This window comes from Talpa occidentalis, unplaced genomic scaffold (assembly GCF_014898055.3).
Source record: "Talpa occidentalis isolate TD23 unplaced genomic scaffold, MPIMG_talOcc4v2.1 talOcc4.2, whole genome shotgun sequence".
NCBI classification, from domain to species: Eukaryota; Metazoa; Chordata; class Mammalia; order Eulipotyphla; family Talpidae; genus Talpa; species Talpa occidentalis.
Genome location: NW_023602073.1, coordinates 142,914,062 through 142,931,005, shown reverse-complemented (window position 1 = coordinate 142,931,005; position 16,944 = coordinate 142,914,062). Strand labels below are relative to the sequence as shown.

The 16,944-nt window shown below is 53.1% G+C and overlaps 1 protein-coding gene across 4 annotated transcripts in view; it reads left to right on the top strand.

Annotated features, from left to right (window-relative positions):
• The window catches only part of SNX9 (sorting nexin 9), a 110,327-nt gene extending 102,905 nt beyond the window's left edge, over nucleotides 1–7,422 (top strand). For 3 of the 4 annotated variants that reach the window (XM_037520604.2, XM_037520603.2, XM_054697932.1), the window contains exons 14-18: nucleotides 919–995; nucleotides 2,017–2,106; nucleotides 3,814–3,928; nucleotides 5,228–5,319; nucleotides 6,830–7,421. In XM_037520604.2, coding sequence (XP_037376501.1) covers nucleotides 919–995; nucleotides 2,017–2,106; nucleotides 3,814–3,928; nucleotides 5,228–5,319; nucleotides 6,830–6,877 — 422 coding nt within the window. In that variant the 3' untranslated portion in view covers nucleotides 6,878–7,421. Of the gene's footprint in view, nucleotides 1–918; nucleotides 996–2,016; nucleotides 2,107–3,813; nucleotides 3,929–5,227; nucleotides 5,320–6,829 lie in introns of all 4 variants that reach the window. The other variant, XM_054697931.1, reaches the window with a different exon arrangement.
• The last annotated feature ends 9,522 nt before the right edge of the window (nucleotides 7,423–16,944 follow it).

Genomic DNA, 16,944 nt, shown 5'->3' with positions numbered 1-16,944 from the left:
ATGATGAGCATGCAAAATAGAAGCAACTGGAACTTGTGTCCTGTGGGTAAGATCAAGCCTGTAGGGCCTCCCCGGTGGCGCAGCGGTTGAGCGCTGGGTTGCAAAGCTGCCCACAGCCTCTGCAGCACTGGTTCGATCCCCGGCTGCTCCCCGGCCACCGGAGGAGGGGCCCACATGGCGCACAGACCTCTCCTGCCGCCCGCTGCTCCCCTCAGCAGTGTACTTCGGTCCTTCTGCCTGCTCTGCTCCCCACTCTGGCTCTGGTGAATCCTCTCACCCTCCTGGGCTTCTGACTGTACCCAGTGCTTGTATACATAAATAAATAAATAAATCTTTAAAAAAAAAAAAAAAAAGATCAAGCCTGTAGTCACAACAACCCATGTGCAGAGAAGGCGGAGGGCTGCGTTGCCACCTGCAGAGATGCAGTCAGCCACGCCACACACAGGGCACCAAGAAAAAAGACCTGGTTTGTTTGACAACCCCAAAAAGAAATGTGCAAGTGAAGCAGGGAATGAGGGGGGACAGCACCTCCCTGCAGGCCAGGAGTCAGTTGGCACAGTGCCACTGGGCTGTCCTGCCTCCTGACCCGCAGCCAAATGGAGGGGAGACGCTGGGACGCCGCGCACCCTGCCAGGATGAGCTGTGTCAGAGCGCTATCTTGTCTTTGTTTGGATATTGGGATTGTCCTTATCTTACGGAGTCCTGATGTTCGGTTACATTTATGTCATGTGACCAGTGAAGCGGGCAGTGAAGAGTAGGCAGTTGTCTGGGAGCTGTTCATTTGGGAACTGAGGTGATGGGTAAATGGTGTTCATATTATATCTCTAGTGTTCAAAAGTTTGAAATTTTCTATAATGTGTGTGTGAATGAAAAAACATAAAACCTGCCCCCCACTGATAGAACTGTAATGCCTTTCAGGTGAAACAGACCTCAACGATGCCATCACAGAAGCAGGAAAGACTTACGAAGAAATAGCCAGTCTCGTGGCAGAGCAGGTACCAACAGAACCACACAGTGCTGGATAAGATTTTATGCCATCTGACCTACATATTATTTAAAATCTGTCTTAAGACAAACCTTCCAAAGGGCTATTCTCTTTCTGTCCTAGGGATGCCTCTTAACCGTGTTTGTTAACAGTGTTTCTTGGGTTAAAGTGATGGGTAAACTGGTCATCAAGAAATCTAAATTAGTACCTTCAAGTGTCAGGGTCTCGAGTCTGTTCTTGGTCATCAGGGATTCGCACGCACTGAAAGGGCCACTCACATCCCATTTGGACCATCAGCCTCTCGCGTCCATCCATGAAGTGGGGTCAGTAGGACCCAATGTGAGCGTCTCAGGAGCTCTGCCGCCTCCCTCCCGCCAGGGGGCACTTTTGTGGGCATCCTCAGGGACCCACACCCAGCCCTTCCACAAAGATGAGTTTGTTGAGAGGAATAACCTTGTGCCCAGACCCCTAAATTAAAACACTTTTTCAGATGAAGGTGGTACGCGTGTGCCGGGCACCAGTGCACACACTTGTGTGGTCCCTGACCGCTCTCCCAATACTCGTGATGGGAAACATGAGTTTTTACAACTGTGACATAGTCAATATAAGTCTTAATTTCACAAAAATGGAACATTTATAAGTTTCCACATTAAATGATTGCTGAAGTTTTAATAATGATTTTATATTTTGTGCTGAAATGTAGGTTTTAATTTATAACCTCGTTTGCTTATATGTAAACATAGTGTCGACTGGTTTTTCCCCCTGTAATGTTATATTTCAGGCCACTCCAACATAACCACTTTTACCAGTTGACCTAAAAATTGTCTGCTGTTTTGTCACTTTCTTGTCATTTTCTTTGCAGCCTATGACTGAGAATCTTGAGCATTATTTTCTTGTAAGAAAAGTAGGCTGAATTGTTAACACTGAACCCCTTAATGTAGTGCCTGGAAGATCTGGCTAACCCACACCACACATGACACAGTCTTATTTTCTGTGACTGTTGGGACTCACCAGCCTGTGTCTTGTTGCAGCCCAAGAAGGACCTGCACTTCCTGATGGAGTGCAATCATGAGTACAAAGGCTTCCTCGGCTGCTTCCCTGACATCATCGGCACTCACAAGGTAATGTAATGTGACCCGACATAGTTGTGGAGACCCAGGCCAGGCGGGTGGCCTGCGGCCTCGCTCCCTGCATTCCCCTCTAGGAGCTGAGCTTCCTTGACAAGTCAGCCCATGTGGCTGGTTTTCCATTTCTTTTATTCTATCAAAGGGGTATTTTGAGAGGGCCGGAAATATGAAGAAGATCCCCTTGTGCCTGTAATTAGATCCCGTGTCAAGCACAGTAGTGGTGGGGCTGGAAAGTCCAGATGCTAGTAGGAGTGGTGCTCTCACTCCTCAGACCTGTAAGCTGCTGGGGCGAGTCCTTGAGTCCTTCCCTGGCAAGAGGAACTAAGAGGTCCCACCCTGAGCCTAGGGAGTGGCTTCCGAATTAGAATGAAAATGGTCAATTTTGTGTTTGTATTAATAAAAAGAACTATAATTTCCTTTATGCAGATACTTTTATCACAGATTGGCTGAAGGTGTCATTTTGATTCTAGATAAATTTTCTCATTTAAAGTCTACATACTACCCCAGGACTGTGGGTGCTCGGTTAGTGGCAGTGCGCTGTGGCTTTATCGGGAGAATCCACACAGGACAGGCTGGTGCTCCCTTCGATCCTGGCAAGTGACGCTTTCTAGCATCAGCTTCCCGTGAAAGTGTCGCAAAGGGCAGCTTCTTGCACCACAAGTGACGTCTGAGAAGGCCGAGGACATTTCTTAGCCACACCCCACCAGAGGACCTTAGGCTATTTTCGACCTTAGCATTCGTGAATACATGATGGGCACGCAGGCAGCTCTCTAGGATGGTGATTTCCTTTCCTGTGGACGTATACCCAAAAGCGGAATTAGTGGGAGAGCAGAGCTTACACATTCTCAGCACGGGAAATGTGTAACTATCGGAGGTGATTGACATTAACAAAACTTACCGTGGTGATCCTTTCAGTACTTGTGTATATGTAATGACTTCTCCACACACGCTGGCCGTGTATCACATCTCTGATGTACACCTTAAAATAATGCAGTGTGATGTCAGTTTACCTCAGTAAAACTGGGGGGAAATGAAATTAGTAAAATTAAAATCTCAGTTTAAAAAATTCTCAGAACAGTTAGCTTGTGGGGGGTTTTGCCAGCTCTGAGTTCTCGGCCTGGAGCCTAATTTACGCATGAGGATAGAGATTTTCTCTCCAGGCAGCTCTAGATCGAGAGGAATGTGATGATACTGGAGTTGGAGGGGCGCCTGGCAGCTTGCACAGCCACTTCATCTCAGTGGGAACTGTAAATCGAGCCAGTACTTCTCACGGAAATGCTAGTGAACTGCAGGGCTTCCTGTCGGCACGAGGAGCCGGCCTCATAAAACACTCCATTCTCTGACGGAGGAGACGGTGCTGGACTGCCCGGCCCAGGGACATTCTCAGGCTGCTCGCGCCAGGTCTCCTGCAGGCTGCCTTCCCGTGGGGAATGTTTTGTAATATTACAAAATCCGTGTGCCACTGGCTTCGGTTCTGCTGTAGCATGAGCCGTACATCTGGCCTCCTGTCCTCCTGTGACTGGCTCGGCTCCCACGGCTGAAAGGAAGCCACACACTGGTGCCTTCCTGTGCTCCTGCTTTGGGGGACATTTTCCTGTTGGGTAGCGGTCAGTTATAGAATGCGTTAGCGTGGTGTTTTAAACTGGTGCCTACAGCTGTCAGGTTGGCTTTGTTAACACAGTCATGTCTTATATTTCACAGGGAGCGATAGAAAAGGTGAAAGAAAGTGATAAGCTGGTCGCGGCTAGTAAGATCACCCCACAGGACAAGCAGAACATGGTGAAGCGAGTGGGCACCATGTCTTACGCTCTGCAAGGTGAGGCGGGCTCGTGTATAACTGTGGGTTGTCTTTCCCCAGAAGAGCAGGAAGGCCTAGATTTTCCTTGCTGGAGTGAAATCCAAACATGACCAAGTTTGGTAAATGGAAAAAAATAAAATAAATAGTTCAATAAGTTGGAGCTGATGGAGCACAAACTCACAAGCCGTTGGCCAGCGCTGACAGGAACCTGCTCTTCCACACGCCCCAGTGTGACTGCGCAGCAGCCTGGAGACACCTGTGCTTGGCTGTCATTTCTTAGAAGTCCCTTTCCTTTGTGGCCTCAGCACGAGCACCAGTCACCCTGCTGTGTTCAACCCCCCAGCCCTGCATTGAGCGCAGAGGGGCATCCTTGCTGCCCCAGCACCGGCAGATGGAGGGAGTTTGAGGCCACGTTCTCGAGGTGTGTTAGGAGAAGGGGGAGGGTTGCTGTGCGAGTCTCTGGCAGGAAGGGGCCACAAACGGATTTTCCCAGCCAGTGACTGAGGGTGAGGGAGATGTTCTGACACGGATGGAAGCCCGCAGAAAGGTGGGCCCGGCCACTCACCTTGGAGATAACACTTGAAAGTTATGGGGCTCACCTGTCATTGTTAGGACCTTGAAAGCTGAGCAGAAGAATCTAGACTTTGTGTGGGTGTGAAGAGACCATTAAAAAGTTTGTGGGGGCAAACAGCCGTGCTCAGGGTCTGACAGTGCGGCGGGTTGGCGGGGCAGAGGGCCCGGCAGCCGCTGCAGCTGTGCTCTGGAGGCCTGTGAGGAGGCTCTGCCTCCAGGAGAGAAAGAGGCCAGGCACGTTGGCAAATGAGAAGCTTTGAATAGTTCAAGCAGCTTAAGTAAAACTCAGAAGTGAGCGCTTTCTGGGCAGATGGGCCCACAGTGCTTTCTAGGCCTGAAGCGTAAGGGAGAGGCAGGTGAGGGGATGGGAGTGCTGTAAGAAGGGCCTCCCACCTGTCACAGGCACCTCGAGACACCTTTGTGGTCATGCTGGGCCTGGTCCTGCACCAAGTCCTCAGAGAGCATGCCTGAGTCCCTCTCCTGCCTGGGCCGTCCTGTCTGAGCAGTCGGCCGTGTTCTGGTGTTAGGCCTCGTATTTGACGTATAGTCAAGGAAAATCATCAATTTACTGGAAAGTGGTGTTTGCCGTTAAGCGTTCAGATGGTTCCTCCAGTCTCTGTGGTGATTTGCCAAGAGCTGCCCCCCCACCCTCCTCCTCCGGAGCGGGTGAGGCCCAGCCTGTGGCTGGGGCTCCCCCAGAGCAGGGGCCGCGGCCACTGCTGACAGCGCCTTGTTTGGTTGCAGCGGAGATGAATCACTTCCACACCAACCGCATCTATGACTACAACAGCGTCATCCGCCTCTACCTGGAGCAGCAGGTGCAGTTCTACGAGACGGTGAGTCGGGGCAGGAGGATTCGGGGTCACTTTCTGTCACCATGAGAAGTTAATCTGATTGTAGCCAAAAGAGGGAAAAGACTGAATGGGCTTGTTTTTTAATCTCTTTGAATTGCATCTATCTTTGCTTTCGCTTAGTTTTGAAAGGCTTTCTTTTGAAGAAGGGGTCTCAGATGATGGCTTTAAGACCCCGGAAGTCCTTACTGTGCGATTCTGCCCCCCACCCCCACCCCAGCCTCCCTGCGCCAGGGACACTGGTGAATAGGGTGAGGTCACCCCACTGCCCAAGCTGCTCAGCTGGGGATGGCGCCTGGCACCACTCAGCACCCCAGGGCCGTGTGGGGGAGTAAGGCTGCACAGTGCAGGGGGACAGAAAGGAGCAAGAGGGAAGGCATGTGTGGGCCTTAAACATTTTCTTTCAGAAAACAGTAATGAAGTGTAAACCCTGGTGCCCCTGTGAGGTCATTTTGCCATTCACTAGCATGTGGGTGTACCTGCCTTGTAAGTGGAGCCCCTGCATCTGAAGGCAAGCTCAGGGTGCAGCGGGGCATTGTTCTGCCGTCTCCTGCTGCTCCCCAGGTGGTGCTCTGCCAGCGCCCGGCAGTGCAGTTGGCAAGCCCAGAATCTCACTCCCACGTGTCGTTCCTGGGCTGGACATTCCTCCCACTGCAGAGCCTGGGGAGGGGGGGCAATGATGTGCTTGATGCCTGTGGAGGACAGGGGGGGAGCAGCCCACTCTGGGCGCGCCTTTCCACAAAGCCGCCTCCCCACGTGGTGCCCTCCCTCCCCACACCCCACCCCCGGCTGCAGCCCACCCTTGCCCAGTGCTCACCAGTGCCATTGTCTGGCTGCTCACGGTGTCGCCACCTCAGCAGGTCACATTGTTCTCTGTGACAGAACATTCTAGGGCAACTCATGAGATGCTGATGCTGTGGACTTGTCAGATAACTCAGCCCAGGCAAGGTTTATTGGCGACATGGTGATTCGGGATACAAAGTCCCGTTTGTTGTCACTGTCTTTGCTAGACCTGACAGGTTATGGAGAAGTGACCACTCCGTTGTTGAAATGGAAATGTCTGTGTGCGGAGCACACACTGAGAGCCGGACACGTCTGGACACCTCCCCGATAGGGTCAGGGTGTTGGAGGCATCCGCGCCTCCAAGAGTGGGGGCAGCGTGGGGGGGTGCGGCACACAGGCTTTAGCTTTCCAGTGGGGGTGGGGGCTTCCACACCGTGGGCACCAGGCGGGCAGGTGCCCCAGAGGGCAGGGGACTCTCAGCAAGGGTGAAACCCCACGCACGCGACTCCCTGGGCCAGGGGGTTAGCGGGCCCCCTGCAGCACCAGGCGGGATGTGGAGGCCTCCCTGGAAGCCATGTGGCTGCTGGGTGGGGCCAGACTGGGAGCGAAAGCCAGTGAAAGTGTTTGAGATGCTTCGCTCATGTGAGTGGAAGTGCTAGAATACCGGCCAGTCGCAAGGAGGTGCTTTCTCAAAACTTTGTTTTCTCACCAGATTGCCGAAAAGCTGAGGCAGGCCCTCGGCCGCTTCCCGGTCATGTAGAACCACCTCGAACATGAAGAAAACTCCCAAGTGCTTCTTTCTGACTCGGGGCGATGCGGTTAACTTTTTTACCCCTTTACAAGCAACACAGAAAAGAAAACCAAAAAGAGCTGCAAGAAAACTGCATTTACTTTAATAAGCAGCCCAAGGCCCCGGTTCTTGGGGACGGTCTTTGTTCTCACGGCCGTTGTTCAGGCCAGGGAGGCGCTCTCTATTTTTGGAAAGTAGTTATCAGAACTTTGAATGGAAAATGAGGGGTTTCCCCACTGATATTTTACATAAAATTATAATTTATAAGTTATCCACTTCTTCCGGTTCTTACCCAAGGTCAGATAATTACTAATTGCTTTCTTAAAGATATGACCTATGCCAGAATAAAAAGTATGTATGTTTGTATATTTTTATAACTCTTCGTTCCTCTGGGCTCCTGCCTGCGCGGGAGCAGCTGCCTTCTTCCCCGGACCTGTTTCGGGCGCAAGGGCTGTCTCCTCAGGAGGGCGGGTCGGAGGCCGCCCCCCCTGGGCCGCCTCTCCTGCCCCAGGCCCCGGGGCGCCGCGGGCGCGTGTCCTCTCCTGCCCTCGCGGCCCGCACCGGGAGGGCGGCCTCGACGCGGAGGACGATGGCCGCGTCTCGCTGGCCCTGACTCCGCCCCGGGGTGGAGGCTGCCTGCGCTGGGGGCCGCTCGCTGCTCCTGAGTGTCTCGCGCTCCGGTCAGAGTGAGAAACGCTGCGGAGAGCGGCCGCTGGGCCAACCGGGCACACAGCTCAGTGAACCGGTTTGGGGCTGGTGAACGCCCCCAGGGCTTTGGAGGGACAGGTCAGAGGGCCCCTCTTCCGCCGGTACCTCCCACTTGAGGCCCAGTTGTGCTGGGCAGACCAGCTCGTGCGCTCTTCAGCTAAGGGCGTGAAGCAGAGCCTTCTCCACAGCCCCGAGCTCGCCCCGGCCCCGCAGCTCCGTCTCCTCCCCGGGGCCCGTCCCACAGCTGCCTTACAACATGCGCCCTCACCGCCTTCCTCCTTCTCCCCTGATGATGATAGTATGAAAAGTGGAAAGTGCGGGCCAGCATGAATAAAGTGAAACCAAAAAATGAAGAGGAAATCAGATGAACATGAATATGGGAACTTCCTGTTCTTCAACATCACGGGTTTTTGTTAATGTTTTATAAGTAATTTTCCCGATGTGATTTTTCTTTTATAAAATCTCATAAAACACCGTTTATGATACAGCCATTTAATATATGTACAAATTGTAAAGAATATGTATAAAATGTTTTAAACAAATATAAGCATGTAGAAGCCAACGTATAAATAGTTAAAAAACTGTACAGTAAATTCTCAAAACACTTTTTCAAGACGCTTTTTGGTGTTTTTGTGTGTGTGATTTTTTTTTTGGGGGGGTGGCGGGTGAGGAGAGGGTTGACTACTAGCTGTGAAAAATAGCCCAGGCGATAAATTTCCCCCCAAACTTTTTTCTCCTGACATGAGTTAATCACTCTAGTCCTTAAGTGAGAGAGTTCAGTTCTGGAAGCACATTGCCGTCACCTGGAGAGCGATAAGAAGTGACCCTTGATCCCAGGGCTGCATCTGGAGGCTCTCCGAAGCGGTCAGACCCACAGGATGCAGGTGTGGGTAGATGTCCTTACGTGATACCATTCTCGATATCCGGTAGCTCGAATCCTGTGGCATAAAAGTCATCATGTTGGGCCTCCCTGGTGGCGCAGGGGTTAAAGTCTCAGTGCTGCAAAGCTCTTGCCAGCCACGGTGGCCGGAGTTTGATCCCCAGCCAGGGAGCTGACCCACTTGACGCAGCAGACCTCTCCTGTCCCGCCCGCTGCTCCCCTCAGCAGCGTATTTCAGTAGATCTGCCTGTTCTGCTCCCATCTCTGGTGAATCCTCTCACCGCCCCCGCCCCCACCTCTGGCCAGTACCCCAGTTCTTGTATGCATAAATAAAATCTTTTTTTTTAAAAGTCATGTTAGGGCCTCCCCAGTGGCGCAGTGGTTGAGCGCTGGGTTGCGAAGCTGCCCACAGCCTCTGCGGCACCAGTTCGATCCCCAGCTGCTCCCCGGCCACCGGAGGAGGGTCCCACATGGCGCGCAGACCTCTCCTGCCACCCGCTGCTCCCCTCAGCAGTGTACTTCGGTCCTTCTGCCTGCTCTGCTCCCCGCTCTGGCTCTGGTGAATCCTCTCACCCTCCCGCGCTTCTGACTGTACCCAGTGCTTGTATAAATAATAAATAAATAAATCTTAAAAAAAAAAAGTCATGTTAGGTGATAATGGAAAAAAAAGATACATTCTTTACATACAGTATTCACAGCAAAATAAATGCTCATGGTCAGTCCTGGCCTCTGGCTGGTCAGGGACGCATCTGTTTATAACAACCTCTTTCACTCACGTTCCACACACCTGGTTGCCTGGTTCTTCACCTTCCTTCCTGAAGGGTGCGGGAGCCAGGGGGTAGCAGTTTTCATTGATCTTCACCTCAGGTGGAGAGGTCCTAAGGGGTGGCTGTGCCCTGGGGGGCAGGAAGCAGATGGAGCTTGGAGACTCCCACAGGAATTCAAGGCCTCCCCAGGGGTTCTGCTAGCTTGGCAGGAACCTTTCTGCTCTCAGGGTGCAGCCGGTCATTCCCCAGCCCATCTGTGTTCTGGGCTAGACAAACAAGTAGGTATCAGGTCTGTAGACCAGCAGGCCAAAACTCAATGACATATGTGTGAAGAATGTGCATGCTTGTAAATTCTGAATAATAGAGCAGGCCAGGAGTATTTATCCTGCACTTAGGGAACACGGTCCTCAAGGAAGGGGAGGGGACTTGATAGGGCAGACTAGAAGGGGTGACCTCATCCTCATGTGGAGAGTTAAAATAACCTCAGAGGGTTCGTGGAGAAACCCACACCTGCATGGGGCCCTCCACACCACATCCTTCTAGGTCGTCAAGGATTATGTCTTCAGTTAGGAAAAGGGCACACGCAGAGAAGAAGCTCTTCAGTTAGGGCAGGGCACAGACTCCGGCCAGGACAGAAGCTTCTCAGCCTCAAGGGATTTCATTGCTCTTAGCTCAAAATTCTCTTCCTGCCAGATTGGGGCGTCTGGAGACACATTCTGAAACTCTTGGGGTGTCTTATTTGGCGCTTTCCCCACGTGCACATCACAGACTTGAATGTATGAAAACACTGAAAAAGCACACGTGACGGGGATGTCTTAGAGCATGACAAAACACGTACTCGCGAGAGTCAACAGACCCGCCTGCCACAGGGTCTTCAAGCACCACCGGAGCAGGGACTCCTGGGGCAGACGCTCTGCCACTTACTGTGCTGGCTGAGCTGCCGCAGGCTCGCTCCTTGTTCTCGTGTTTGTTGTGTCTCGCGTGGATCCATACTCAGTGTTATGCTTCCAACAGCCCCATTGCTTGATCTGCTAAAAAAAATACTGTATTTTTTCAGTTGCTGCAACTTCTTATTTCATTCCTGTTTTGTCCCACACTCCCTGAGAAATTGTCGTGGGCACAGTGGGAGGTGGGTCTCCTGTTTCTAGAGCTGTGCTGCAAATACTGATGGTCTCTGTTAGTCAGCAGCTGAGAGAAACCCACTTTCGCCAGATACATTTGTCAGCCACATGGCAGACGAACAAGATCTCTCAGAGACAACATGAAGTCAGAGGTGGCATAGCCTCAGAGAAGCGCGCTGGGCTGGGCGAGAAGGTTGGAGGCCTGTGGACAGCATGTGCTCCCCGGACCCTGCGTGCCTGAGAGCAAGTCACAGCCCTCCCTGGCCTTTCTACTGCACCATGATTGCCTGGGCAGGAAATGACGTGGAAAAGCTTTAAGTAATGTGTGACTGTCCCTAAGGCAGCAGGAAACCTTACGCTGAAAGTACAAGTCTGATTGTCCGGACACCTGCTCTCTGTGTTTCTTGTGACCCAGTCAGCAAAGGAGGGCTTTGGAGAAAAGGTAGAAAGGACACAGGCCTGTGTGTGCCCTGAGCTGAGAGCACGTGGAGGCCTGCTCTTCCTCTTGCCCGTCTGAGCTCCCCTCCCCCGTCTGTTTGTCCAGCTCTGGTGCTGGTGGAGGGTGGCAGACAGACCTCTATTGTCAGCCTCTATTTTGAGAGTAAATAAGGTTAAAACTGCAGTGGATGGGAATACCCCAGGTGTGTTAATAATGAGGGGAAGAAAACAAAATGCTAAATGAATTGATCACCAGCCAAGGAAGTAGCTGGCTTCATAGCTAGTTGCACAATTCACTGGATTTAATGTGACTCATTTTTTTTAAAAATTTATTCACACATGGAAGAACTGGGGTACAGGCCAGAGGTGCGGGGGTTGAGAGGGGATTGGGCACCGCACTGTGAAGCAATCTGAAGCCTCTGCAGCAGGAGTTCCAGCCCCCGGTGGGCCGGGGAGTGGCCCACATGGCACAGCAGACCTCTCCTGCCTCACCCGCTGCTGCTGCTTCCTCTCACCTCCCGCATCTGTGGCCTGTACCCCAGCTCTTGTATGCATAAATAGGTGCGTCTTGTAAAAAAAAAAAAAACTTAAAAAAAAAGGGATTCAGCGTTAGGGAGAGGAGAGCAAAAAAATTAAATTCATGGGATGGATGAGTTGATGAATGGATGAGTTGATGAATGAGTGGAGACTACCTTTTTTTCCCCAAAGATTTATTTATGCATACAAGAACTGGGGTGTAGGCCAGAGGTGCCAGGGGGTGGGGAGGCGGTGAGAGGATTCACCAGAGACAGAGCGGGGAACAGAACAGGCAGACTGACTGAAATCCACTGCTGAGGGGAGCAGCGGGGGGACAGGAGAGGTCTGCTGCGCCATGTGGGCTGCTCCCTGGCGGGGGATTAAACTCATGCCAGGGCTAGAGACAGCTTGGTAGCACTGAGACTTTAACCCCTGTGCCACCAAGGAGGCCAAGAATATTACCTTAAATTTTTTTTTAATTTTTAAGGTTTTGCCTTAAATATTCAGTGTTTGTTAATATCTGATAAAATGTGTGTGAAAACATACTTTGAAAAATTAAGACGTTTCATTTCAAAATAGACCAGCACTCTGAAAGCCAGCCAGCCAGGACACATGGAGCTCAGGAAACATGTTGTCTGGCTTTGATTTGCTTTTGCTAGGATTGATGCCGGTCATATTTTCTCAGCGACCCACAAAGGGGGCTGTGGTCTGATCAAAGGATATTTTCTCACTTCTGGTTGTATTTAAACGAAAACTCTTATGAGGGTATGAAATTAAATCATAATTAGTTGTACTCTAATCATGACTCCCTTTTTTTTTAAAGATTTATTTATTTATGCATACAAGAGCTGGGGTACAGGCCAGATGCGGGGGGTGAGAGGATCCACCAGAGACAGAGTGGGGAACAGAACAGGCAGACTGACTGAAATACACCGCTGAGGGGAGCAACGGGCGAGACAGGAGAGGTCTGCCTCGCCATGTGGGTTTCTCCCTGGCCAGGTGGGGATCGAACTCATGCTGCAGAGGCTGCGGATTGCTTCATAGTGTGGTGCTTAACCCCTTGCGCCACCAGGGAGGCCCTAATGACTCCCTCTTAAGGGGACTACATGAATCAGAACCAGAAGGTCCTGTGTATCATCACCCTAATTATGCTCCACGTGAGCCAGAGCCTCCTGGGGCACCGTGTTCTGCACACTCACCGTGTTTCCAGCAGCGGGCCTGGGAGCCAACCCAGGGGAAGAGACTCGTGAGATCAGGCAGCAGAAAACACCGACCTGGAGTGTTGTACCCGGAGAGGCCAAGGGGAAGAAGCCTTGTCTCCACGTTCATCACATGACCTCAACAATCTGCGTCTAACTAGGGTCAAGCGAGAAGGCAAGCCCTGTCCACGCTCCATTGCTCTCATTAGGAGCAGCCGTGACCTCCATGTGGCTAATTCCGAAGGACCAGTCCTGGGATCCCCCTAACCGCTCCCCACCCCGGGCCCTCCAAAGCCTTTTGCGTCATTGGCCACCATCTGGGACACGGCAGCTGCCCCTTGGCTTCCCACCTCCTCCCCCTTGGCGGCTCAGCTCAGCGCGCCCTGGGCCCAGGCAGCACTTGCCCTTCCCACCAACTCTCAGCCCTGGTCAGCCAGCTGACCCTTCAATGCCATCCGACTGCTGACAGCGCCGGCATTCACAGCTCTCCCGACCTCGCCCTTCTCCAGACCCGCGTACCCCGCAGGCTGCTCAACACCTGCGCCTGGATCGTCCTGGGCAGCTCAAGGGGACCACGCCCGACCTGCCCGCCTACCTGGCACGCCACCGTGCCAAGCTCAGCTGACCTGTCCTTCCCGCGGCTCTGGCCACAAGCGTGGAGTTGTCCAAACTGTCTTTTTTTTCATACCCATCTGTTCTAACAGCAAATCCTGCCAGCCCATCCTTCAAAATTCAACCCCAACGCTGACACTTCTCTCCATCCTTCTGCGCACCCCCTCCCAGTCCAGGCACCACCAGCAACACCCAGCAGCGGTCACTTTCTCTCCAGCTCACTGACCCCTCCCTCAGCCCCTGCGCTGGGGCCATAGCGGTCAGCACTGGCCCAGGAAAGCATCACCCAAGCACGTCACTGCCAGGTGCCCCACGCAAGGTGCCCGCAGTAGCCCACAGTGGTGAGTGGCGGCCCCTCCGCTGCTCTGTCCCTGCCCTGCTTGCCCCCGCTGGGGCTGGAGCACTCCGGGTCTTCGGGGTCTGGCACTGGCTGTTCCTCCCCTCCGAGAGCCACATGGCTCGTTCTCCTTAGCGCGTCATCACTCAAATGTCCCTTCTCAATGAGACCTTCAGTGACAGCCCCATGCCCCATTTAAGATTGCTCCCCACCCGCCACGGCCCCTTCTTGCTTGCTGCGTCCTCCACGCGCTGTTACGGATTTTATGTGTCTGCTGTTCCCTCGGTGGCGGGGGTCCTGGTTTGTGGCTGTATACTGAGAACCATGCTTGGCTTACAGAATGTGATCGATAAATCTCTGTCGCACAAACCCATCAGCGAGAAGAATCACTGCCGTGGACAACCCGAAGTGGCTCTGACCCCTCCGCTCCGAGGATGGGCGGCCCCTTGGGGGCCTACGGTGTATGAGCTACTGTTCTCAGCACTGGGGACCAGTACTATTGATGCAGTGCGAGAGAGAGAGCCTGCTCGGGGGGGGCTTTTCGCAGAGAGAAGTGGGTGACAAGCTGGGAAAACCATGACACTAGGTGCTAAGGAGCAAAGCAAAGCAGGGAAGGAGCTGAAAGGCTGGCGGGTATTTCAGCAGCCCGTGTTGCGATGGAGTGGGTGGGTTTCTTAGGCCCCCCTGAGGATGGATTCCGCGGACTTTCCCGCTCAGCAGCACATGGCCAGGTCTGCATCTCACCGGAACGAAGGACATCCTTAAAGGTCACTGTCTGTGAAGTTCCTGTGGAATGTACAAGTGTGGGGTCTGGTTGGGCTGATATTCCGTAACTGACCGTCCTCGCTCCCCCACCTCAGATTCCTGGAACTTCCATGTCCGGCTGAGGAATCCTTAGTCACCCCTCCCGCCGCCTCTGGTTCTGGACCATGTGAGAACTTCCACGGTAAATGTTTCTACTCCGGGCCCCAGCGCCAGGGCTGTCCTAACACAGCACCAGAGATCAGAGTGGCTGAAATGTCAGACACTTCTTTCTCCTAGCTCTGGAGTTTGGAAGCCCAAGACCTCGGTGCCAGCAGATCTGGTTTCTCGGAGGCCCCTCGCCCTGGTCCGGAGACGGCCATCTCCTCCCGGTGTCTTCTGTGGGTTCCTTCTGTGCGGTGTCTCCTCATGTAAAGACGCCAGTCATCCTGGGTTCGAGTCCACCCATGGGCCCTGGGTTAAAATGAAAGACCAATTTTAACTTAGTTATCTCTTGAAAGGCCTCTCTCCAAAAATAGTCGCAGGCAGAGGTGCTGGGGGTTAGGACTTTCACGTATGAATTGGGGAACCCAAATGCACAACAGGGTGGATGACAGGTGGAGGAAATTTAGACAGGGAGGCGCAGGAAGGCTTCCTTAATAGGATAGTCGAAAGAATGAGAGACGCAGCATCCCAGGTGCAAAGGCCCAAGCGGGCCTCGGGGAAGCCCAGGGAGAGTGATCTGCTGGGCTGAGCAGAGCGGAGGCAGCAACGGTGGGTTGGGGAGCGAAGGAGCCAGGGAGATACCTTGTGCCCAGTATGGCTGATGTTGGGGGGCAGGGGAGAGGTGACCAGTTCCAGGCTCCAGATTGCAGACCAGGTGGGATGGTGGGCACCGGGAGTGCTGCAGGGAGGTGAGGGGGCAGGAGGGGAGTGGCGGAGGGGGATGGGGAAGCCTTCATTCCCCCAGGACTGGAGCCTGGCTCCTGGCTGAGGTTAGCCCCCTGCCAAGGTGATCCCCAGCTTGAAGGCGAGGACTAGTTTGACGTGTTTACTACACCTCTGGGGGCCACCCCCCTCCACAAGTCCCCAGGAATCAGCAGGGCCTACATCAAAGTTCAACTTCACCCTCCTCCCTCCTGCTCCAAGTTGGGTCCCAGGCTCCCACCTCCGCGCACCTCCTGCAGGCAGAGTCTAGCTCACAGGGAGCCAGAGAGAAGAGAGAAGCCGGATGTACTTTTTAAGATCGAGCCCAGCCTCTTGCAAAATCTCCTGATTTTGCAAAGAGGAATAAGAGCTGCTGGGCTGAAGGTGCCTCTTGCTCTGTTGGTGTACATTGGAGAAACATCAGATGAGGATTCCCAGGCCCAGGCCTTCTCCCCATCTCAACTCTCACCCCTCCCGTCACTAATTACTGGGAACTCCATGGGGCCGAGTTCTCCTGCTCCCCCTTGTCCCCGCCCTGTCCCTGGACCTTCCTATTTGTCCACATTTCCATCTTCCCTCTGGTGCCCCCACCTGCACTTGGGGTTTCATTTCTCAGCTAGAGTCAGGACACTTTCCTCTGCATCAGCATCTCTATAGGGGAGCAAATCTGCTGCCCCCAGAGGGTCTTTGGCAAGAAACTGCTTTCATGGGAGGGGCTCAGAAGGCTCCTGGAAGCTGCTTTGATGTTTATCTGTAAAAGTCTCTGTCAGGGCCTCTCCCAGGAAGGCCTAATCGCTTCATCTCTTTGCAAGGAGAAGGCAAAACTTTAATCTGCCTTCCCTTTTGTTTTCTTAAAGATTTATTTTTATTTATTTATTGATGCATACAAGAACTGGGGTACAGGCCAGAGGCACAGGTGGGTGGGGAGGATTCACCAGAGACAGAGTGGGGAGCAAAACCCACATGTGGGCAGACCTCTCCTGCCTCGCCCGCTGCTCCCCTCAGCAGTGTATTTCAGAGGAGCTGCCTGTTCTCCTCCCCACTCTGACTCTGGTGAATCCTCTCACCCCCTGCACCTCTGGCCTACACCCCAGCTCTTCTACGCAAAAATAAAAAAACGGAGAGAGAGAAGAGGAGAAAGGATGAGTTTCCCAATTAAGCACCCAAATTACCCACCAGCTCGTGGCTAATGCCCGGCCAAACAGGGTCTACCAGGAAAGAAGCCACCAAGGCCTGAAACCTCAAGTCTGAGGCAACCAAAGGAAAGGGGTCTCAAGCAGGTGGTGTCACAGAGCAGCCCCGATATAAAACGGGGTGCCTGGCTGTGGGTCCTCACCCGCGCGCTTAAAAGGGACTTATCAATACGCCACTACAGGCACACACGAAAGGTCAATCAAAGGTTTATTCACAAGGGAAGGGGAAGTGAGGAAATGTACAGCTCAGGGAGAAAATAGGGAAATAAAGTCTTTAATGCGTCCTACCCGATCCGCCGACCTGGAAACCCAAAGGCACTCTCAGAGCTGGCCGAGAGCCGCGAGCTGGCGGGGAGCCAAAAGGGAACCCCAAAGCCCACGTGTCTGGTTTTTATACCCAACCTGGCTGCTTAACTCCACCCTCAGGTCCCAGCCTCCTTCCCTTGGGTGGTGACGGGATGTGTCTTTCCCAATGTCCTGATGGCTTTGGTCTGGAGTCGGGGTGGGGTCCACAAAGCCCGCATGGGTTTGGCTCAGGACAGCCTTTTCCCCCCTCACAGTCGCAGGAAGCTGGGACAGAAGGAGCAAAATCAAAGCA